Here is a 23,674-nt window from a genome sequence, read left to right on the forward strand (position 1 = left end):
TGATTCTCCGGCTGAAAGTGCCCGGCGCTCAGAAACCGTCGACCCCATGGACGGGAATGAATGAGATTTGTACTCGGGGCAGTCCACACACTGTGGTCCAGGTGTGAACCACATCAGACTATATCTGTGGGGGTAGTTTTTGTTTCCGCGTTTTCGTCACCTCCACCGAGCGAGCCGAGGCGATGCCAAAAGGTCACAAGGGGAAAACACTACAGACTACCGACTGGTCACAGAGGATCGTCACCGCGTCACCATTGAGCGACGCCGGGTAAGAGAGTGACCGAGAACATCTCCCTCTCTTTTTTTGTTTCATTCATTTAGGAAAATAAATACATCTACGACAAAAGAACACATTGGTTTTATCGGTTTTGTTTGGAGAAACGGGATTTTTTAAATTTTTTATTAAGGTTAAAAATACGGGAGATTTACGGAGAAATATTCCAACGGGAGAGTAGGGTAAAACCCGGGAGAATCCCGGGAAAAGAGGGAGGGTTGACGGGCACGCGATTGACGTCGAAAGGAGGTGCCGGGTCCAATCAAATCGGTGCCGGTCCGACTCCGGGAGGTTCCGAATCATGCTCCGGCAGGATCGGGCTCAAATGAAGCCCTGGTTATATTATGTCACCTCTAATCGTAGTCAGCTATAACATTAACCTTGAGAAATTGTTCAGTATTGCGAATAGGGCTTGTGCATCGTTTCGTCACACACACACACACACACACGTCACACACACGTCATACACACGTCATACACACGTCTCACACACACGTCACACACATGTCACACACACGTCACACCGACTCACCTGGACCCCATACATTACTGCCTGCAGCTATATTTATTATTACGGTAAGTTTTGTTTGTATTGATCCCACATTGTAAGTACAAATGTCTGACTATATAACCATCTTGTGCCATCGCACATCCAAAGCTTCCGTAATGGAGGTAGTATATCACATCAAGTTATTAATATGTAAAGTTTCTAGAAGTGTAATGCATCACGTAGCTGACCTGCTCGAACATGAAGGCGAACTCCACCCCTTCCTTGGGCATGCTCTCCACATCCAGGAAGCAGTAGAGTTTGAAGTAGAGCTTCCACTGGCCGTCGTCCTCCACGTTCTCACTGCCCGCGAGTCTGGCGGGGAAAGAGTTCCAGGTTTCAGACCCCACACCGATCCCCGCGCATCCCAAAATGACACGCGCATTCGTTTCCCCTCGCACTGCTCACCTCTCAAATTTGGCCAGGACGTCGGCTACGATGACCCTGCTCTCCACCGCCCTGTCGATGGTGTTGTTGTGCTCAAACAGCGCGAACATGTTCCTGCTGTCCTCCATGGCCAAGCCGCGGATCAGCTTCTCCACCACCTGGACGCAGAGCGGGGAGACGGTCAGGTGAGGTATTTGGTTTTTTTTCCAGCGTTAAGAAAGTTCTGCGAAACATCTGTTTTGTAGAGTTCTAGAGAGAAAGCGAGGAACACAGGACTCCATGCAGAAGGTGATTCCTCCGCTCCATACCTCTCCGGCAGTGGTGTGGGAGTTGATGGAGATCTTGCAGGAGCCTCCGCCGTGGCAGTAGACGGTGGTGGTCATCTCCTGCCGGGTGAGCAGAGCCACAATCTCCTCCTGGGAAGGAACGTACTCCCGGCCCTTGGTTTTCTTCAGGGACTCGCCGATGAAGTGGGCGAACATTTCGATCTCCGAGCCGGGGAACAGCTCCTTTATCCTGTGGGAAAAAAAACAAACGACGTTTGGAAACCAAACCTCAACGCAAACAACGTTTAGAAACTCTGGATATTTTTGCAATATTTTTGTACTTTTTTTTTCTCATTTGGAAGGAAACCACCTCAGTCCATCCATTTCTGACACCAAAACGACTCATTTTAGACTCGTCACTCTTTTTTATTTTGCCATTTTTTTTTCAAAGTGGGAATAAATAAAGACCAATAAATATTAACAATATAATCTCAATCAGAAAAAAGTAAATGGGCAGGATATTTTTTCTTTATTTTTGTTTTTAATTATAATTTTGTTTCTATTTTCTACCCATGGGAAGGGATTGTAAAGGGGAAAATAAGTGCACATTTGTAACCAGAGTAAATGCATTTTTTTACTTGAATATGCCATTTTTCCCAGGGTGACATATTCTGTATATATGCACTCCTTTATTTATAAACAATGAACAAAGAAAAAAAAATAATATATGAAAAAAATATAATAAATAATATTATATAATATATCCATAATATACTGTATATGGCCATCGCAACTTTTACAATATTGGTCCAATAAAGTCGTTTTTCATATTTTCATATTCTGGGGTCCTCTTAAGCCCAGAGGACATTTTATGGGGTACCTCTTGAGGTGGAACTTGAGGTAGCGCAGGATGCCGCGGCTGGGCAGGAAGGTGCAGCTCATGCAGGTGAGCAGGTGCCAGTGGGCGCGGTTGGCGGGGGTGTTGGGCTGCGGGACGTGGTTGGTCTGCTTGATCAGCTGACAGTACACCTCGTCCCTGAGCGGCCGCAGGTCCTGGCACGTCTGCAGGATGCCCTGGATGATGGGCACGGGGTCCGACACCGCCTCCATCTCCTGCAGCGAGTTGAAGATCTTCACCGCCTCGTCCTGCAGGCTGGCGTAGCCCTTCTCCTTTTGCACTGGGAACGGGCGAGGAGAGGAGAGAGCAGTTTAAAATCCTTGAGCGTGTGGTTTTGGAAAGCGACAGAAGAGGTCCATTGCCTCTAAATGCAAATAGCCGCTCTGCCTTTTTTTGTGTTTTGTGCATTTGCTTTGAAAAGAAAAATGATTGATGTGCCGGTGGTTCAGAAAAAGAAAAAGCGGTTTGGAAAAAACTGCTGTTTAGTTATTGTTTCCAACATGTTTTAAACAAATTAGAAAATCTGTTTCCAAATCACCAAACAACGTTTTTTCCAAACAGCTTTTTTTTCTGCACTATATAGCACCAACCCTTACCAAGAGAAATTACTAGTGTATGAAAATGTACTTGGCCAACTCAACAGATTCTTATTCTGATTCTAATTCTAGCGCTTTCTTCTAGTGGCTTTTCCTGCCCTGTTTGCTGTAAATTGCACTATAAAACTCTGTGGGGAATATCATGTTGGTTTATGGGAAATATACAACACGCAACTGGTTTTTAAATCAAAAGCAACAAAACAGCCTAACAGTCGTGGCTCAATAGTTAGATAGTAGTTACTGTGAGTTCCATACTCACAGTGGACACTGACGTCCCCATAGGGCAGAGGCAGGAGGGGGGAGTGCAGGGGATGCTGGGTGTATCTCAGGATGGGGTTCCTCCAGTACGTCTGCTCCACGGCCTCCACGTTCAGACTGTTCTCCTAACAGAGAGCAAGGAGCGGGATCAGCGGACCTATAGTTTCTCAAACGAGGTTGTATAATATACAGATAGTGGAAAAAAAAAACAAAAACATCCAAATGGTGTGTAACATAAATTAAAAAAAAATAATGTAATATTAAAGTAAAGCAATATTATTGAACCACTGGAGTAACCAAAGCAGTGTCAGCTAAATAATGAGGAAAAAAAGCTGAGGAAATGAGGGAGACTCAAGCAGTGTCACTCCACACACAAAGCCATGTTAGCTGTAAATACCTCACTTTACTACAGGGTGAGTCCCTGGCAAAGGCTTGCGAGGCTGAAATGGATTTGGGTTACACATGTAAGTGTTAATGCAGATGATAGTTCTGAGTTCTGAGTGTGAAGTTCAACAAGCATTGTTAGTCAAAGTTATTAACGGAGTACAACATGGACGAGCGTTTCTCAACTGGCGAGACTCCATCCAAAACCAGGTCGCAGGTCATGATTATCATTAGGCCTCTTTGCATTTTATCATTGATACAATGGTGTTTTGGAAAGTCAGGAAATGGCTTGCTATTGTTTTAATGGGATTGTATTTAATTAGAATTTTGCCCATATTTAACTTTTTGTAAAAACATTTTTTTAATATGCACAAAGTCATTTTGGATTACTGCAACCTTCATTTTGTGAAATAAATTTGAATGGCTCAAATCTTAAATTAGGATTGGATTGTGAGTTATTTACTATGGAAAAAAATCTGGATCCCGAGGCCTCGACCAGTTTAGAAGCACTGCCCTCGATACAGCAAATCCCCCAAAACATGGATATATGGATATGGATAAAGAAAAAGTATTAATGTAAAGCATGAATGAACATTAAGACCATGAGGGGCCTCCGTTTGTACCTTGATGTCCCTGATGAGCTGCTGCGTGGGTGTCTCGATGGGAACCTTGCTGTCTATGGCGCCCTGGATGGCCGACGCCCACCTCATAGCTTCGTTCAGCATTTTGGTGTAGAGACGGTACGAGTGCTTGCGCCCGTGGACTATTATGTTCCAGTAACCTGGATTCAGCGGGGAATCAGAACAAAGAGTCTCAGAAACGGCTCAGGAGCGCTCCGATCTACCCTTCGGCATCCCCGGTTAGTTCCATTTTGCATCAAGATCCCAGGCTCTTTTGGACTCAAGGGAGGTAAAGCGGGCCGCACTGACCGGTGTCCTTGAAGACCTTGTCGTCGGGCTGCACCACGGAGCAGAGGCTGTTGAGGACCAGCGTTCCCAGTTTGGAAGTGCTGCGCTCCGACGTCTTGTAGTAATCCAGAGAGTTGGTGGTGAGGACGAACCAGCGCTTCTTGAGCTTCAGCGAGGTGCTCTTTCCTCCAGACTTCATCTCCTTGTGAAGCCATCCTAGAGAGGGGTTTTGAAAAATGACTCTCAGATAGAGGGCTCTCTATCTCGTATCATATATTGTTCACTGTCTATCCACTGGATTCCCTATACACTGGCTTCAGAAAGTATTCAGAGCTCTTTACTTTTTGCACACTTTGTGTTGTAGGTGTATTTTCCGATGGATAAAATTGGCACCTTTTCCCATCAATTCACACACAATAACCCATAATGACAAAGTGAAAACTTGTTTTTAGAAATATTTGCAAATGTATTAAAAATCAAAAACCAAAATCTCTCATCTACATAAGTACTCAGAACCTTTGCCGTGACACTCCAAATTGTGGTCAGGTGCATCCTGTGTGCTTTAACTATCCTTGAGATGTGTCTAGAACTTAATTGGAGTTCACCTGGTCATAGTTTACAAAGGCACACGTGTGTATGTATACAGTGTGTATATATCCCATAATTCACACTGCATGTCAGGACAAAATCCAAGCCATGGAGTCAAAGGAACACTCTGTAAGCCTCTGCGAGAAAATTGTGGGCAAGGGTACGAAACCATTTCTAAAGCACAGAGTGTTCCCGGGAGCACAGAGGCCTCCGTAATTGTAAAATGGAAGCGGTTCGGAACCACCAACCTTCCAAGAGTGGACCGTCCGGCCAAACCGAGTAACTGGGCAAGAAGGATCTCGGTCAGCGAGGCGACCGAGAACGAGACGTTCGCTCTAAGAGAGCTTCGGAAGCCCTCCGCAGAGATGGGACGACCTGCAGTACGGACGACCACCTCAGCAGCGCTCCCACGGATGCCGCTCTTGGGTGAAAGGCATATGACAGCCCGCTTGGAGTTCAACACACGGCATTTAAAGGGCCCTGATAGCACGAGGAAAAAAGGTTCTCTGGTCTGATGAAACAAAAATTGAACTCTTTGGGCGGGACTCCAAGCGCTATGTCTGTCAAACACCAGGCACTACTCACAACCTGGCTAATACCATCCCTAGGGTGAGGCATGGCGGTGGCAACATGCTATGGGCGGTGCTTCTCAGCGGCAGGGACAGGGCGACTGGTCAGAATTGAGGGAAAGATGAATGCGGCCAAAAACAGAGAGATCCTCAAAGAAAACCTGCTCCGGAGCGCACGCCACCACGGGCGGGGACGACGGTTCACCTTTCGGCGCGACAATGACCCCGAGCACACCGCCGAGATCACGCTGGCCCAGCAAAAGAACCAGACTTAAAGCCCCATAGGACGTCTGCCGAGAGACCTGAAGATTGGAGTTCACAGACGCTTGCCATCCAATCTGACGGAGCTTGAGAGGATTTTCCAGGACGAGCGGGATAAACTTCCCAAATCCAGGTGTGCAAAGCTCGTAGAGACTGACCCAAGAAGACCCGGAGGCTGTAATCGCTGCCAAAGGGGTTTCTACAAAGTACCGAACTAAGGGTCTGAATACTCATGTAGATGAGATTTCAGTTTTGGATTTTTAATAAATTTGCTAAAATTTCTAAGAACGTGTTTTCACTTTGTCATCATGGGTTATTGGGTGTAGATTGATGTGCAAAAAGGGGCAATTTTATCCATTTAAAATTACATCTACACCATAATAAGGTGTGTAAAACGTGAAGGGGTCTGAATACTTTCTGAAGCCATTGTCTTGAAAAGCCATATACAGTGCATATAGTTCCCTCATTCTTACAGTGCTGGACTATTTTTTAACAAAGCCATACCTCCTTTTATTTACTATGAACATTAATGAATTAATTCTGACAAGTCTGCAAATCGTTTCAAATTTCATAATCGTACAAAGCTCGGCTGGCAATAGAGATGTCACATGAATTGTAGTTGACGATTGTCATACAAATAACTCCAATCAACTTTCTTTTGGACATTTCATGCCACCATAATAGCAGCATTAAATACAACTTTCAATGGGAGGGCCATTTATTGGCAATGAAATTTTAAAATTGAAATATTGAATATCCAAAAATGAAATTTGGATGGAGACACAGGAATCGAAGGGTTTTACAAATAGATGCACAGATGGGTGTGTTTCTGAACCGACCTCTGACCAGGAACTCCTGCCCGTCGATCCTGGAGTCTCCTTTGGGCTTCTGCAGCAGACCGATCCAGTGGTGCATCTCCTCGGGCAGGTCCGTGTTGCAGTGGATCACGCGGTTTGCCGTGATGATCACAAAGGAGTTTGGCCTGGGAAACGGACCCGGAGCGAAGCGCAAATATATTACGTAATCCGGTGATGAGGGTTACGAAGAGTCGACTGAACCTTGAAATCAAGGAATTCCGTGCGGCGAGTCTCACCTGTCCGGATTATTCGACGCACAAACAGAATCAATCAAGCCCACATCCAACGTGCCCTAGAAATAAGTTAAAAACAGATAAGGTGATTTTAAGACTTTGTTAATCCCTGAGGGGCGAAGTACTACAGCAGTGGATGTTGACAGAACAGCGCAAAAATATCAATAAAGAAATGAAAAAGTATGCTTGAAAATGTGTAACATATTTGTAAAATAGTAGTTTTCCTGAGCCCGACAAGGTTCCAGATGCTTGCGGTTAACCATATTTAAGGCAAGACGTTTTTGACACCGGAAGGTTTTTGAAAGTCAAAGTATTTCCTGTCACAGATGTTCAACGTTGAGAAATTAAAAGGCCTGAGTGATAAAGTACATCCCACCGTCTGGGACTCGAGCAATGCCAAGGACGATTTAAACCAGTCCTGAAGATGATGTTACATCTGATTCCGTAGCGCGCTTCAGCAAACACAGCTGGAAACAAATAAGTTGCAAGGCCCTCTCCCAATTAGGGGGGAAGTGAAACAGCACTAACCACGGCATTCTTGGGGTTGGCCTGCTCGTGGTGCATCTCCGTGAGCTGCTCGGGGCTGGCGCTGTGGACCCGGCTCAGCACACTGAACCAACCGCTGGACAGGGTCAGAGAAAGTTCAGCGAAAACAACATGAGGAATCGAATGGAGAAGCCCAGAGATAGAGCCAGCGAGTTCCACGCGTGGCCACTAGGGGGAGCTGCTCCCTACACATTGTCTGCGTGGGAAGTCGCTGGAGGAACGTTGACGTGTAAACCGGGATTTATAAAGGAAGTAAATCTTTATTGACAAAGCACTTTATTAAACTTTATTATTACGATATTAAAAATGTGCATTACAAGCAGTCGGGTGGCGTAAAGACAAAAACAATTGAAGAAAATGAAAAGAAACATAGCGGGCATTAAAACAGCATATAAGATACTGCAAAAAGGCTATAATCAAATGCAGAAAAAAAAGCTCAACACAATGAACAATAAGTTCCAAACAGACAAATTTAAAATGAACACGACATTAACACAACGTACCTGGCGTCCTCGGGGGATTCTGCATAGATATGGAAAGTCCTCTCCTCAGTCACAATATTGAGTGCATTTTCCTTTTCGTGGTTGTCCACTATATCCCTGCGAAGTGAAGAAGACAAAACACAATTTAGGGAATTAGTTTGGTAAATATCCCTCATGATCAAAGCACACAAAAATCCAAGAGGAGATGGGGTAAAAAAAAAAAAAAAAAAAAAAAAAAAGGCGTGTTCTTACTTGGCCGAGCGGATGTCGATGGTTCCCTTCAGCTTCTCCTCGCTGTCGTTCTCGAAGTACATGAGCTTGTTCTCGCGCAGGACGAACCAGCGCATCTTCCAGTTGCGGCGCGACAAGGTGGACATGCCGCCGCCCTTCTTGTACAGCCAGCCCGACTTGAGAGAGTCCTGCTTGGCCCGGAACCACATGAAGGTCTCATCTTTCAGCACGCACCAGCGGCGACGACACGGAATCATCAGTCCACCTGCGGGGGGGGGGGGGGGGGGGGGGGGGGGGGAGGGAGAGGGGAGGAAGAGAGAGAGGGAGGGAGGGGGGTGTTTTGTTTTGTTTGACAAAAAAATGCTTTTCAAAGCTTTTTAAATCCATCATTCCATTATTATTATTATTATTATTATTATTATTATTATTATTATAATCAATAAACAAATGAATCAAAGCAATCGATAAACAAATAATAACCCTTCCTCTTGTGTGGAACATAACACTTAAAAACTCTCCAAAAGAAAGACAGAGACAGACAGACAGACAGACAGACAGAAAGAAAGACACACAGTAGCCACAGATAGACACACTTAATTGATCCCCAGGGGCAAATTCTATTTTAACAGCAGCAGAAAATTGACATTGTCAATCAAAAAACTCTTTCAAAATACCATCAAAGTTAGATTTTGACTGTGTATTGCATAATAATAGTAATAATAATAATAATAATAATAATAATAATAACATTTATAGCACCTTTCATACACAACATGCTGATAGTGCTTCACATTAACACATTATATTGAAGGGTAGTCTGAGTATGTATGTCATGTATCGGTAGAAAGTGTTAAGCACGAGCAGCCCTGGAGCCGCAGGCTCAGCGAAGCGTCTCCAACACGCAGGGGAGCGTGACACACGCGAGAGGTGAACGACCTCCCCGCGTGCCCGCGGGCCCGCGCTTGGGCGGCGGCACTCACTCTTCATGTAGAGGTAGCTGTGGAAGTACGGCGGGCCGCTGCCGTTCAGCGCGTTCACCCTGCCGTTGGACACCTCCTCGTCCGTGTCCACGTAGCCGTCGTTGTCCTCGTCGCTGTCGATGAACTGAAACCAGGGAAACGGCGGAGTGAGAAGCCGCTTCGGGGACAAGGGGGGAAGGTTCGTCTCTATTTTAAAAACGCCAATTTAAGTGTTTTACGACTCTCAAAAATAGCCGACACCCGGCATTCAACTAGATTTAACAAAATGCACTCAGGGTCACAAAAAAAAAAAAAAAAAAAAAGGGTTTCATTCAAAGTAAAGATGAAAAGAAACTAAAGGGATGATGTATGCTCTATCCATGTGATTAAATAACACTTATTTCTTGTAAGCTCCGCATTCAAATAAGTGTCCCGGAACTGTCTACCCCCCCCACTCCCCCCTTTCCCACTATCTCTACACTTGATAACTTCTCCCAAGTCATCACTCTTTAAATGCCTTTGAATCAGAGCCAAACTAACCCTCAATTGCACGCACACACACACACACACACACACACACCCTACCCTCCCCTCCCCTCCCCTCCCCTCCCCTCCCCTCCCCTCCCCTCTGTCATTTTGCTGAACTGACAGTGTTTGGTCCAAGCTCCACACTTGACTGGCAGAATCTGGGAACGGATTCACATGCGCAGCGGCAGAGCCAACAAAATCATTGCTACAGTGTTCCACTGTGATTCTAGCATGAGCCGAGTGTTTTGACAAGTCGAGGGGAGACTCGGTCTTTGGCGCCCGCGACGTCGGTGTTAAGATGCCCCGGAGGTGTTTGTGTAATGAACGCGGAGGGGAAGCTCAACGTATCCAGAGGAAATCGAGGTGTGCGTCACGGCGATGGGTCCAAACCGTGACCAAACTGTCAGGAAGGGGATTAGGGGGATATGGAAATTAGGAAGTATAGTGACATGGTGCAAAGGGAGGGAGGCAACAACATAGGAAGACAAGACGTTGTTGAGGCAATTCCAGTTCACCTACACTCTACAACGGAGGTGAATAACAACAAATATTACGATTTCTCGTTCGGACCCAATCACCGGGATTTGACTCGGCTGGACCTCCGATGGAACAACCCACTTTTAATGAGAACGTCAACAATTGGATTCCGCTGCGTATGGCAGACACGACCCCGTTCTTACCGAGTCGGAGCTGCCTCTGAAGGAGTCCAGGCTGTTCTGGGTGCAGGAGGATTTCCGCAGAACCTCCTCGTCGGTGGCGTGGCCGTCGTTGGTGCTGGCGCCCGAGCTGCCGTGAGCCTCCTCGTACTCGTCCTGGTCATAGTCCGACTCGGCGTCCGGCACGACGGCGTGGGGCGGCTCCTGCGCCGCGGGGTCGACATCTGAGCCCCGGCTGGCCCTCAGGTACGGTTTCCTGTCCCCGTTGGTGAGGGCCGAGTCGGAGCCGGCGGCGGCGGAGGCCATGGGAGCGTTGGCGTGCTTAAGGGCGGGGACGGGGCCAGGCCTCAGTCCATTGGGGGCGACGGGGGGGAGCTTGGCGGGCACCGGGGAGGAGGCGGGGGAAAGAGGAACCACCAGACCCTCCGAGAAGGCGGGCGGCGGAGGGGGGACGCTTCGGAAGACTTCCTGGTCCAGGGGGAGCGGGGCCGGGGCCGGGAAGTCCGGCAGCGGTATGCACTCGTCGTCGGCGTGGAAACCCTCGTCCACCTCTTCCTCGGCCAGGGGCGCGGTGGACTCGCCGGGGTCGTGCAGGTTCTCCTCGCTGGAGAGCGACGGCTCCAGGCCGCCGAAGTCCAGCAGCTCCAGGAACTCGGTGGCCACGCGCGAGGCCTCCTTCTCCAGCCTGTAGATCTCGGCGTCCCTCCTCTGCCGGAGCTCCTCGCGAGCGCCGTCGCCCAGCAGGGACACGCTGTCCTCCTGCTGCCTCTGCAGGCGCTCGATCTCCCGCTCCAGACGCAGGATCTCCTCCATCTGGCGGCTCTCTTCCTCCGAGTTGGTGCCCAAGCCCGGGCTGGAGGACAGGGACTGGGACAACTCCGTCTGGGGGGAAGGGACGGCAGTTAGACGGTGGAATGGGAAGACCAAACCGAAACAGGGTAACCTCAAAAAGGGGTTGATGATCATTTGCATCTTAGTACATACTGTGATGTGTATTAAATTCCATGGGATTTAAATGTGCAAAGCTTACCTCCAGACAAACGCTGCTCACTCCCAGGGAGTTCCTGCAGTTTAAATAAAAAGTATTGTTAATGCCATGATTCCAGGTGCGCGCCGAAAATATATCGGAGTTGCAGGGTCATGGCTGGACCGACCTGCCGTCCTCTCCTTTAGCGGCTGCCTTCTGCCCTTCCTCTCTCTCCCTCCGGATCCTCAGCTCTGCCTCTCTCTTGAGCTCCTCCTCTTCCTCCCTCCTCCGCCTCAGCTCCTCCTCCAGCTGCCTCAGCTGCCGTTCCTCCTCCTGCCGCTTCCTCTCCTCCTCCTCCAGCCGTCTCCTCTCCTCCTCCAGCCGTCTCCTCCTCTCCTCCTCTAGGCGCCTCCTCTCCCGCTCCTCCTCCTCCTCCACTCTCCTCCGCCTCTCCCGCTCCGCCTCCTGCTTCTTCTCCTCCTGGAGCTGCCGGTGGAGGGATCGGGCGAGCTGGCCGCGCCGGTGCTTCTGCAGGACGATGGTGGCCGAGCGCAGGCGCAGGAAGACGCGTCTCCAAAAGTGAGCGCGGTAGTTCTTCTGGATGGTGACGACGCTAGAAAGGACCCTCTTGTACTGCTTCCTGGGACGGGGAATCAAATGCACAGACAAATTAGGCTTGATTAGATAACATCAGATTAGATTAGATGTAACTTTATTGCCCCAATAGGGAAATTGGAATTTTTGCAGCAGGAAATGTTATACACAGTAGTTACCACTCCTAATAAAAAATGACTAGCCAAGCCTTGTTTAGTAGTACCTTCCTCAATAATTATTAAATAGGTGGAGTTTGTACATACTGCTTTTGCCTTTATAAATTCCCAATCAGTCAGGAACATTGACCATGTTTTAATGGAAGCTCATTCCCATATTGTATTTTTATATATCGCTCGTGCCGTCGCAAAACACAGAGGACAATACACCGTGTGGTGTGTGTGTGTGGGCTTGCTGCTTAACATCGCAAGCTTTCTCTGGTAAAAACAAACATGGTGGTAAAGGAGCACCATACCATGTGAACTTAATGTTTACAGTTTGATGAGCTGGTGCTGTGCCAGTGCGGCTGTGTGGGCTGCTTGGTTTAGCCCAGTGACTAAGAGCCCTGTCACCCACACACCAACACACACATAAACTGACACACACACCCACACCCACACCCCCACACACACACACACACACACACACACACACACACACACACACACACACAGACACACACACACAGACACACACACACACACACACACACACACTGTATACACACACTGTACACACACACTGTACACACACACACGTTGCTCAGGACCACACACAATGCTCTGACCCTCGGCCTGTTCTGGTCTCAGAAACAATGCCGGGGGCTCGCTCTCAGACCAGCCCGAGGCTCAGACCTGGACCGGAGATAACATAATAATATGAAAGATTTCCATTTGCTCTGACTTGGTTGGTCTTTCGTGTGCCCGGCCCCAAAGGAAACCAAACCCCATAACCACGGCATTTCAGCAGTGTCATTATACCAACAGAGGACTGTGTTTGACCTTGTATATGGCCGCTCGCTGGTGAAGCACACCTAGTTTTCATGCTCGGGAGTATCTGCCTATGCAGATTCCTCAGCCACCATAGTGATTGATGTCCCGTCGCCCGAGGCAAAAGAAAATAAAAGTCTAACTGCTGAGGCCGGATGATGTTGATTCAGTGTAGAAAAAACAGATAACGTGCTGTTTAACTGTACTGTTGATTCAACCACATAGCAGGCGACGATAATGATCTAACAGAGGATTGTCTGTGCAGGAGAAGTGCAACCAAGGGACACCACCGCTACATTTTAAAAAGATTTTCATGTCAAATCTCACATACGACTATCCAATATAGACCTCAGGGGAGGAGTTGAGGGAGGCAGCCCTGATTTACTGCGATCGCTATCTCTCTGTGTCGCACTGGAAGCCAGAAAAAAAAGTTGCTTTTCAACCCATTCCATTCGAACACACGCAGACACGCGCACCATACGACATACAAGAATATGCACAGAGGACTGAAAAGAAAAGCTGTTACCGCTACCACCAAACGACGACTGACATGTGTCCCTGTCAATCGGCCCCCCTCCCCTCCTCTCCTCTCCTCACCCCAACACCCCACCCTGCACCGCCGCCACTCACCTTGCCACATAGCTGAGGATGTGGGCGCGGATCACCATGCCAGCCCTGCGCCGAACCTCTTCCCTCTCCTTCTCCAGCCTTTGCTCCAGGGCCTCCTTCAAGAACACCTGCGGAGGGGGACGGGAGGAGGTTGGAGGGTGAGAGAACGGAAACAGGATGGATTGATTCCTCTTCCTCTTCTTCTCCTTAGTGACGGTCCATGAGAGGGCCCCGCTGCGGCTTGTCCGGCCCCTGTGTGCGGGTCTCCCTGCAGTGGAATGCAACGGGTGGGGGGGGCCTCCCGGCTAGCGGCTCTGCCGGGCAGCGGGGCCGGACAGAGGAGATCCTGCGCCAACGCTGCAGAGATTCATTGTTTCTCCAGCGTCTGTTCCCCGTAGCGCTGCTGCTAGCGCCGCTGCTGCTGCTTCTTAACCCCACTGACGTGCACAGGCAGAGCGACACAGGGAGGGAGGGAGGGAGGCAGGGATGGAGGGATGAGGGGGAGGGATGGTGGCTGGTGTCCAGATTGCAGGCCACACCCCTCCTTGCTCTCGAGCAGGAAGGAGGCGAGAGAAGGAGTTTTTTTTGTTAACCCTTGCCAGGCTCCCGCCACAGGTTTGCGAACGTTGTTTTATTTTTGCTCAGTGAAAAAAAAAAAAGTATATATATATATATATATATATATATATATATATATATATATATATATATATATATATATATATATATTATATTGTGTTTCATCTCTTCAAAAGAGAATGAGAAATGTCACACTATGACTCTTCCTGGACGTAGAAAGATGGAGATGTGTGTTCACATGCGGTTTTGATTTGTTCCATTATGCCAGTTTTTGGGACACACACACAGCTGTTGTGTGTGCAAGTGTGTGCAATTGTTCTGGTTGTGTATTTGAATGAATGAATGAGGTTAAAATGTGTGTCATGCCAGTCCTCTCACCCAGCTGCTTCAATTATACAAGAAATAAGGGCCCCAAACGGCGTGTGTGTGTGTGTGTGTGTGTGTGTGTGTGTGTGTGTGTGTGTGTGTGTGTGTGTGTGTGTGCGTGTGCGTGCGTGTGAGTGTGTGTGTGTAAGATGCTCGCAGCTCCCAGATGTTCCACTAATCAAAAGGCCCCTACAGCTGCAGCGCGGCCTGCCTGCCTCCATGTTTCTGACAGGAAGCTGCCTCCGAGTCCACATCCTTCCCCCGTCTCCAAAACAAACAGCTGACACACACACTCTCACACACACACACACACACACACACACACACGCACACACACACACTTGATGTATACGAACACATACACAGCAAAGAAACACACCTGAACACACATGTACAAAAATAAACACACACACACACACACACACACACACACACACACACACACACACACACACACACACACACACACACACACACACACACACACACACACACACACACACCCTGTCCAACATCACAAAAGCCCCTAAATCTGGGAACGCACTTCCTCCAAACAATCAGTGCGGCTATAATTACATGCAGATTGTTTCTATGAAGCACATTTAACCCTTTACGTCTCACAACCGCGCTCCCCAAAAACCCCCACAATGCATCTGTGCTCCCTCTGCACTCCTATAAACCTCAAGTGTGTGTAAGTAACACATTCGCATCATATCAAATTGCATCACATCAGTCAGTCCATCCACCCACGTACCTACATTCCATCCATCCATTCATCCACTCTATCCCATCTGTCTATTCTCTCTCTCTCTCTCTCTCTTTCTCTCTCTCTCTCTCTCTCTCACTCTCTCTCTCTTTTCTCTCTGGAGGGTTGGGCAGTGCTGGTGAATCCTGGGCATTGCGGTGACCCTGGACGCACAACAGGAAGGGCTGAGGAAAAAAGTGGCCGCTTTCCAACTCGGACCTACACCGCGGGACAATGGAGCCTTTCTACAGACGGTCAGGCACGATTACTCCATAGGTTTACACAATGCGAGTGTGTGCGTGCGTGTTTGTGCGTGCGTGTTTCAAAATGTCCACGAGCATGCGTGGAGGCTTGTACCCATGTCTTTGCTACACGTCCATGCTTACACAGTGTGTTTCTGTGGAAGGGGGTCGGATTCATCTTGACCTATATTTCCAATTGTGGCCGAACGGGTAGAGTTACAAAGCCGGCCAAATAGTACCGATCCATTAGAGAATTCCTCCGTGGTTAGAGGACACAAAGAGACCACAACAAGGGGACAGAAATAATAACCGGAAAAATGTGGACGCCGCAGAACTCCTCGGGACCCTATAAATCGCGGGGAGGGTGCACGCCCCGCTTTCCCCCCGCAGCCCCTCTCTCCGCTTTCCCTGAGCGCCACGGAAGGCGAACCGTCCACAGCCACCGCGGGATCCGGCGAAAGAAAGTCGTTAAAAGTTAATCGTTCAATGAAAACGAGGAAGAGAAACAGCTCCGGGCGGGGGACAGGGGAGTCTGGGGGGAGAGGTGGGAGCCGCAGCTTCGCTTGGTGGCTGCCTTCACACCCTTCCACAGCCACCGAAAGCCGGGCTGTGGATTTACCGTAAGCCGCCCTCAGTGGGTTACGGTTACAGTAACAGTTGTCGGGTTCAGGGTTCTTAGCGGCGGCTGCACAACACTGCGCTTGTAATCAGAAGAAACCAGATTGACCACAAGCGGACCGGAGGAATCCTGAGGACGTGAGTCACGGCGTGGAGCGTCCAGCCCACGGCGCGCGTTTACAAGGAGGCAGCGAAGAGTTTCTAGAGAAACACTTATCTATGAAAACAGTGTGGGAAATGGACTGCGGCCGCCAATAGCGGCAGGAATTGGCATGAATTGCGCCCGCTATCCGCGCCGTCTCAACGTCGGATTCACAAAAGATATTGCGCTCATGATATGACGGCGCAAACACGGCCATAAAGACTTACTGCTGAGTGCAATTTGCGCTTGTTTTGCATCTGTTCGCACTGATCCATGTGGCAAAGGAAATAATCTGTGCATCAAAAATGCATCTTCAATAATAAAAACCAGTGCTTTTATTTGTTTTATTTGGAGAGACTGGAAACGGGGCACTCGCAGCTGAGCGGAGATTCATAATGGAGTCTGCTCTACACTTGCATGTTTTACGAATTATCCATCTTAAATAAATACAAAACGTAAAATAATTGCCTATTAAACTCCACTGCTCCACCCTCCAGTCCAGTAAGCTGCGGTAACGCACTAAACAGAACAGAAGAATAGTTGTTGGTTGCCATGCCAAATCCTCCTGACGGGGCCATGGCACCGGCAAGCCCCACCCCCCGAAAATAATGGAAATTGCCCGGCGCCTAATTTCAATACACGCAAATAGCACCACTGCACCGCAACGATATTTGTGTGGCAGCGCAGTTAAAGGTGCATTTCACCTTTTGCGGGTGCTTTTGTGAATAAGACGCTTTTTCTGTTATTTTCGGCGGTTTAGCGGCCGCAAAAGCCGCGGAATCATTTTGTGAATTCGCCTTGATTAAGATGCTGAGATATATACGATGGTGATCTCGTGGGCCACTCCTAAAGAGCATGTATCATTAATACAATGTGTGTGTGTGTGTGTGTGTGTGTGTGTGTGTGTGTGTTTGTGTGTGTGTGTGTGTGGCACTCACTACCTTGGCTTTTCCCAGCTGCCACTCTTTCTTGGCCTTGTCGTGTTGCGTGAGAAGCTCTGAACAGCAGTGCCTCACGTCGTCGGAAGGGATTCTGTTTCTGAGAATCACTTTGTACCTAAGCACAGAAATACACACACAGCAGGAGGATTTTACGATCCAACCGCTGAGGTTTTACTCAATTCAACTTATTCATTTTCTTCATTTTAAATTTTTTTGCAAACCTGTTGTGGAAGTCCTGGAAAGTTCTGCGGACCGGGAAACCCGCCCTGCGGATCTTTACCGTCTCCAGCATCCCAGAATACCTCAGCTGGTTCAGGACCACTTCCGGGTCGAATCGGTTGGCATTCTGAAGAGGAATCAAATGTTAAAACGATCAAATAATAAATCGCCTGATCAGGGTTATTTGAGCAGATTGCAAATTTTTTTTTTTAATAAATTGAAGGTTTCATAATCATGTTTTCATCCAGAGTGAAGTGGAATTGTAAACCAACGCTATAAAAGTTGCAATAAATAAAATGAGAATTAGGTGAGTTTCCATCGGTTTGATGTTCTAAACTTTAATGCCAACACATGGCACTTCTGCAATATGTAGATCTGTAGGATTGCAAGTTTTATTGTATTTTATTATTTTTTAATCCTGACAGACTTGTATATTTGTATACTGTATATGTATGTATGTGTTCATAATAAACTCTGCGTTCCCTGAAATGTTGAACAAACATTTCGATGGGCTTCACCCACATCAGTATGGAATATGACAGTTACACTTTCTAATACGGTCATAATAATCCAAACCATCCACACCCATCTAGATATCCCCCTGCCAAGTCAGGTTAACAATATGTCGAGCGCAGGAAACACAACACGTGCTGCTGAGATCACGAATTGGGAGAGGAGTGTTGTGCAAGCGCTGTGGGAAACCTCTCATTGTGGAATAATCAGCTCTATTGTTCGCAGCTCTGCGTCACCGGGTTCCTGAGCTCCGCTTATCAGGCCTGAGGATCAGCGGCGACTTGTTTCTGCACGGCCCGCTTGCTGCGAGCTGCGCGGAGGGTGGTGGGACGGCACCGGGGCCTGTGTGGGGGAGCATGTGCCCCGTAAGCTCCGCCAAAACACGACAACATTCTCTGGATGTTGTCGGTCTAATTATGGGTTAATGCCGCTGCGCACGGTGGGGAAGTGGCACCGCTGCGGTGGAAAGGGTCTCGTGCACGGTCTCTTTAGCGGGGGGATCCGGGCGGTCGAGGAGCCGCACGTCGGTTTGTTTGACTGCAAACAAGCTGACCCCCCCTCCCACTGAAGGGGCGAAAGAGCTGGTGAATGCAGTGTGTGTGTGTGTGTGTGTGTGTGTGTGTGTGTGTGTGTGTGTGTGTGTGTGTGTGTGTATGTGTGTGGATGCGGGTGCACGCAAAAACGCATGTGAAGAACACCGTGCACACGGCCCTGTCATTCTGAGGGATTAACAGAGGCATGGCCTGTTCCATCTCCTCCAACCAAGGCCAGGTGGATACGGAGCGAGCGGGAGACGGGAGGGGCGAGTGAGGGCCGCGATGAATTAGAGAGAGAGAGAGAGAGAGAGAGAGAGAGAGAGAGAGAGAGAGAGGGACAAAGAGCAGGAGGGTGAAGGGAGAGGGGGAAGTCACCATGCTAATCAGTGCACAAGGAGAACCAACAGCGGGCTGTGCCCAAAGTGGATAACTACCACAGTGTGTACATTAACTCCGGAACTGTAACTCTACTCTACAGACTCGAAACGGCCTTTGACCTTCAAGTGTCTCCAGATAGGACGTAGCACATGCAATTGCTCAGGAGCAACATAAAAAACAACAAAAAACAATAATACAAACCAGGGAACAGGGATAACAATAAGTTTGCCACGGCGCGGTGAGGAGGAGCGGAGGCATAATAAATAAGCTGCGGAGGCGTAGAGGAGCTGTGGCCAGATCGCAGCCACTGTGGCCTTATCTTGGCATTCCACCGGTGCAGCCAGGTCAGCGGAGCGCCGCCCAAGCCGCTGCATCTGGAGCAGCTGGCGGTGACCCCTGACCCCTGGTGAAGGGCCTGAAGTTGCAGGAATGTGCTGCTGGCGTGCGGCCCGGTTATAAAGGTGGAGGCACAAAGACGGCCTTTTCACCAAATCAGGAGGGTTGGATCTCTTCTATTAGCATAAAGTGTTTCAGGCTGAAATGAGTTAGGAGCTAGGAGCGGGATGTTTTTTTTTCTTTTAATAAAAGTATTTGTTATGGATTTTTTTTTTTTTGATGCCGGGCGATGGTTATTACATTATAAAATGATACAATAATAATGACGTGTCAAAAAAGACTAATCCTTCGGAGCTGGATACAGGAGCCTCCCCGAGGCAGGGCTGACCTTGACGAGGGCCGGGGACGGTTTACCACTTATTTTCCGAAATTAAATTTGCGTGACCCACCTTGTCCATGTTGGGTTTGATGCAGCGCACAAAGAAAGGATTGGAGGCACTGAGCGTGGCCATAAGGGAATGCAGGGAATCCTGAAATACAACAATAATAACAGTGCAACGGTTAGATGCGTGCAGTTCAGACGGTAGTTTGCCTTTATTGTAAATGAAGATTTATTGACCTATTTAGTGAGATAAGTTGATCTTTTTGAAGGGAAAATCCATCTATATCAAAGCGGGATAAATACTTTTCCCTCCGGATTTCATGTCATGATAATTCAAAGTTTTCCCCTAAGCAATGTTACAGTCTAGACAGATCTGACATCTTATTTGTTCGGTACTTTGTCTGGTGAGTCCCAGTGTGCGCGCGTGTGTGTGCGTGTGTGTGTGCGCGCGCGCGCGCGCGTGTGTGTGTGTGTTTTTGGGGCCTAACAGGGCCCCATATTTACCCCAGACCTTAACACATACACAAATATAACCACACCGCACACTCCAAGGACCCTTGGAGCTGGCAGGCTGCGTCGGCCGTTCTCCGCTCACTGCCTCAGACAGGCTGTCTCCAGCGAGGCCCGGCCTGGCAGGCTGCAGCGTGATTGGCCCTTGGTTGGCCCCTCTCTGCCCAGCCATCAGCCCTAATCCCCGGGCTTTGGGAACTTTAGGCCAGGGCAGCCTGCCAAATCCTCTCCTCCCCTTCTCCGCACCACAGTTAGGACATGCTAAGCCCCCACCCCCACCACCACCACCCCCGCACCCTCCTACTCACAACCACATACTTTATGTGTCCCATCACCCCACACGCCTCCACAACTCTCCCTTAACCCTCCCTCGTTTCAAAACCTGCATTTTGTGACATTCATTACATTACGATGGGATAGATAGAGTTAGAAAGATTCTTCATTCGTCCCCAGAGGGAAATTTCAGTGTCACAGTAACACAAATCAAAAGATAAGGCAATAATAATACATTATAAAAAGAAAAAAGGAAATAGCAATATGCAATAAACTTAATAATAAGCTGGAAATAACGTATACATTAACAATATTTTGAAAATATATAATAAACCAAATAACAATACAAAAAAATCTAAAATAAATAAACAATAGATCGCAAAAATAAACCTAAAAATAAACAATGAACAATAAAAATGTGTGCGATAAACCTGCTGATAAACAACAAACGGTTTCCTTGTTTAGCGTTCCCTTTTGTAACACAAAAAGAAAGGCCTGAAATGAGGGAGAGTGGAGGAGAACTGCGCCCCGTCCGATCAGAGCCACACGCCGGTGCGGTGGAAGCGTTCAACCCTTTTCCTTCGACGGACGGTGTCTTGCACCCGCCCCTTCGACGTTTCAGCGACCGACTCCGAGGACGCGGGAGCGTCGGCCTCACCCTGAACTGGGAGCTGACGGTGGGCTTGCGTCGGGCCGTGCCCATCTTTAGCGTCTCGTCTCCGCTCCTGCTCCCCACGCGCTCAAACAGGTCGTAGATGAAATCCAGCCTGCAGACGGGAAAAAATTAATAAATAAATTATTAAATAAAATAAAAAAACGTCAGCGTTCCATCATGACAGCGAACGGAACCGAGAAATAGAACGGTTAAGGGGAACGAGACGTTAGAATGGAAGCCGCCGCCGCCCACTCTCACCTGCTGTCTTTGAGGATGAACAGGATGTCGTCTCGGAAGGTGTCGCGGTTCTTCTCCAGGATCCCCCGCACGTCGTACAGGACCTACCGCGGCGAGGGCAACACAAGTTACGTCGAGAACGTGCGTGTGCAGCAGCGAGATGAATAAAGAATTAAGGACAATCATATCCTGCTCTAACGGCCTTGAACAGGCTCCTGTCTTCTGCTGCCACAACTTGATGAGATCATGTGTAATGTGATGCACCGATGGAGGGCAGAGGTCATCAGAAACCGCCAAGAATATAATTGTGCTTGTGTGACCCCGATGAAGATCCGATAGCCTTTTAACAAATAAGCCTCTTGTAGCTGGAATCTTTTGTGGTTTTATTCCAGGCTAAATTCTTCAGGCGTTATTAAAAAACAAAAAAAAACTGAATAGCAGTGACAACCTCATCAATGAGAGGGGAAGAAAATCATGATTTAAACATGTGTGTGGGCTCGTGCGAGTCCACGTGCAGGTGACAACAGTCATTCTCATTCGTGAGTGTGTGTGCGTGTGTGCGTGCGTGCGTGCGTGCGTGCGTGCGTGTGTGTGTGTGTGTGTGTGTGTGTGCGTGCGTGTGACCACTGGGGACACCGCGGCGGGTGTGTGCGTTTCGGCGTGAACGAAGTGAGCGGAGCAGGCCCTGTGTTAATGCAGTCACCTGTCGAGTGCATCTTAGCAACACGGCATTCCTGTGCCCGCCCTGATCCCCCATAATGCCATCTTGCCTGCGTCGGAGTGTGTTCTTATGTCTGCACGCGCTTCCAAGTCCGATGGAAATTAGAATTGCCTGAATGATCATGTACGGTATAGACTCTGTATGTATACACACGAGACATGAGTGGGTCTATTTGTACGTGTGTGTGTGTGTGTGTATGTGTATCTCTATTTGTGTGTGTGTGTCTATGCGTGTGTGATTGTCTATAATCCACAAATGCGCCCCGCCACCCCCACCCCTCATCCCAAGGCTCTCCATAGATGACATGTGTATTTATGTATCGCGGACACACTAATTACAGGCCATTCCTGCACTATTGAAATAGCCGTGTACAAAAGGCTGTGTGTGTCCATCACTATCAGGTTCAGTTTAAACTGGATGCTGCGATGATCCTAAAGAGAAATCTGATATTCTGCTGTCTGAACCGGAGCGCCAGACACGAGTACAAGGACAAAGTTTCACCTGTGAGGCTAGATGTGTACATGTGTGTGCATGTGTGTACACACACATATATATATATATATATATATATATATATATATATATATATATAATTATACTATAAATATATACTTTGTTTTATTGTGGTATAATAGTTATATTAAGTAGATATTGTCCATGTATGCAATGTCATTGTACTGTCAAAGTGTCAAGTTTTGTTTTGTTTATTGTGTATTAACTAGATAACAGGAATTTAATTAAAAGGATATTATTACAGTATAAATAATATATAATTTATATTACAAATGTTATTACAATAATACATAATTTATATTACAAATGTTATTACAATAATATATAATTTATTATCACAATTATCACACACACACACACGCACACACACACACACACACACACACACACACACACACACACACACACAGTGGAAGACTTGACATATTGTAAGGCTCAGTAATGCCATTATTAGACATGGTGTAATGAATTACAATAATTGATTTGTTTGCTTTCAAGATAAGATAAGAAAACGCTTTCCCTCCAAGTTGCACCAAAGAGGTCGCATTCGAAGTTAAAGTTCCCATTTTTCACGGAGCGAGTACAACTTCAAATTAATCGCATCTCCCTGGCACTGCACACATAATTGAATATATTGAATGATTCTGCGCTCCTCCCCCGAAGCCAGGGTGCCCTTTCAGATAACAGAAGGAGCTTTCAGAGACGCAGCGGAACTCTCTGGAGAGAGAGAGCGAGAGCGAGAGAGCGAGAGCGAGAGAGCGAGAGGGAGAGAGGGAGAGAGGGAGAGAGAGAGAGAACAACTGGCGGACCAAGTCATTACCATGGGCGCCCATGCGCCCCATGGCTTGTGACTCGCACTGAGGGGACATTGTCTGGGGCCGTCTCCATAAGGCCGTTCGTTATCGGGGCCAATCTTTGACTCCGCCTGGTGTCAACAAGCCACCTCTACCCCCCTCATCCTCCACCCTTCCTCTGTAGTCGTGCCCGGGGTAACCGTCTCCCTGGTTCCCACTCTCCCCTCTCTCCCTTCCTTTGTCCACACTTCCGTCAGGAGTCATCGTTGCTCATCATTTATGGTGATGGAGTGAGAGTGTGGAGACTCGTGGGCGTGTGGACGTCCCCTGACAGGATCTGGCAGGCGGGGTTCACGACCCGTGTGTGTGTGTGTTTGTGTGTATGTGTGT

At 48.1% G+C, this 23,674-nt stretch overlaps 1 protein-coding gene across 1 annotated transcript in view; it reads right to left on the bottom strand.

The window, feature by feature from the left end:
• The window catches only part of myo10l3 (myosin X, like 3), a 69,478-nt gene that overhangs the window by 3,396 nt on the left and 42,408 nt on the right, over positions 1-23,674 (bottom strand). The window contains exons 17-38 of the mRNA XM_080019011.1: positions 21,278-21,360; positions 21,023-21,131; positions 19,649-19,729; positions 17,439-17,563; positions 17,218-17,332; positions 13,606-13,712; positions 11,583-12,035; positions 11,459-11,492; positions 10,453-11,310; positions 9,266-9,389; positions 8,307-8,550; positions 8,076-8,171; positions 7,555-7,648; positions 7,030-7,085; positions 6,776-6,918; positions 4,540-4,734; positions 4,234-4,391; positions 3,228-3,351; positions 2,355-2,652; positions 1,517-1,724; positions 1,230-1,366; positions 1,013-1,136 (exon numbers count right to left, since the gene is read on the bottom strand). Coding sequence (XP_079875137.1) covers positions 1,013-1,136; positions 1,230-1,366; positions 1,517-1,724; positions 2,355-2,652; positions 3,228-3,351; positions 4,234-4,391; positions 4,540-4,734; positions 6,776-6,918; positions 7,030-7,085; positions 7,555-7,648; positions 8,076-8,171; positions 8,307-8,550; positions 9,266-9,389; positions 10,453-11,310; positions 11,459-11,492; positions 11,583-12,035; positions 13,606-13,712; positions 17,218-17,332; positions 17,439-17,563; positions 19,649-19,729; positions 21,023-21,131; positions 21,278-21,360 — 3,966 coding nt within the window. The remainder of the gene's footprint in view (positions 1-1,012; positions 1,137-1,229; positions 1,367-1,516; positions 1,725-2,354; positions 2,653-3,227; positions 3,352-4,233; positions 4,392-4,539; positions 4,735-6,775; positions 6,919-7,029; positions 7,086-7,554; positions 7,649-8,075; positions 8,172-8,306; positions 8,551-9,265; positions 9,390-10,452; positions 11,311-11,458; positions 11,493-11,582; positions 12,036-13,605; positions 13,713-17,217; positions 17,333-17,438; positions 17,564-19,648; positions 19,730-21,022; positions 21,132-21,277; positions 21,361-23,674) is intronic.

The sequence above is a fragment of the Zeus faber genome, assembly GCF_960531495.2.
Source record: "Zeus faber genome assembly, chromosome: 18".
In the NCBI taxonomy this organism is placed as follows: Eukaryota; Metazoa; Chordata; class Actinopteri; order Zeiformes; family Zeidae; genus Zeus; species Zeus faber.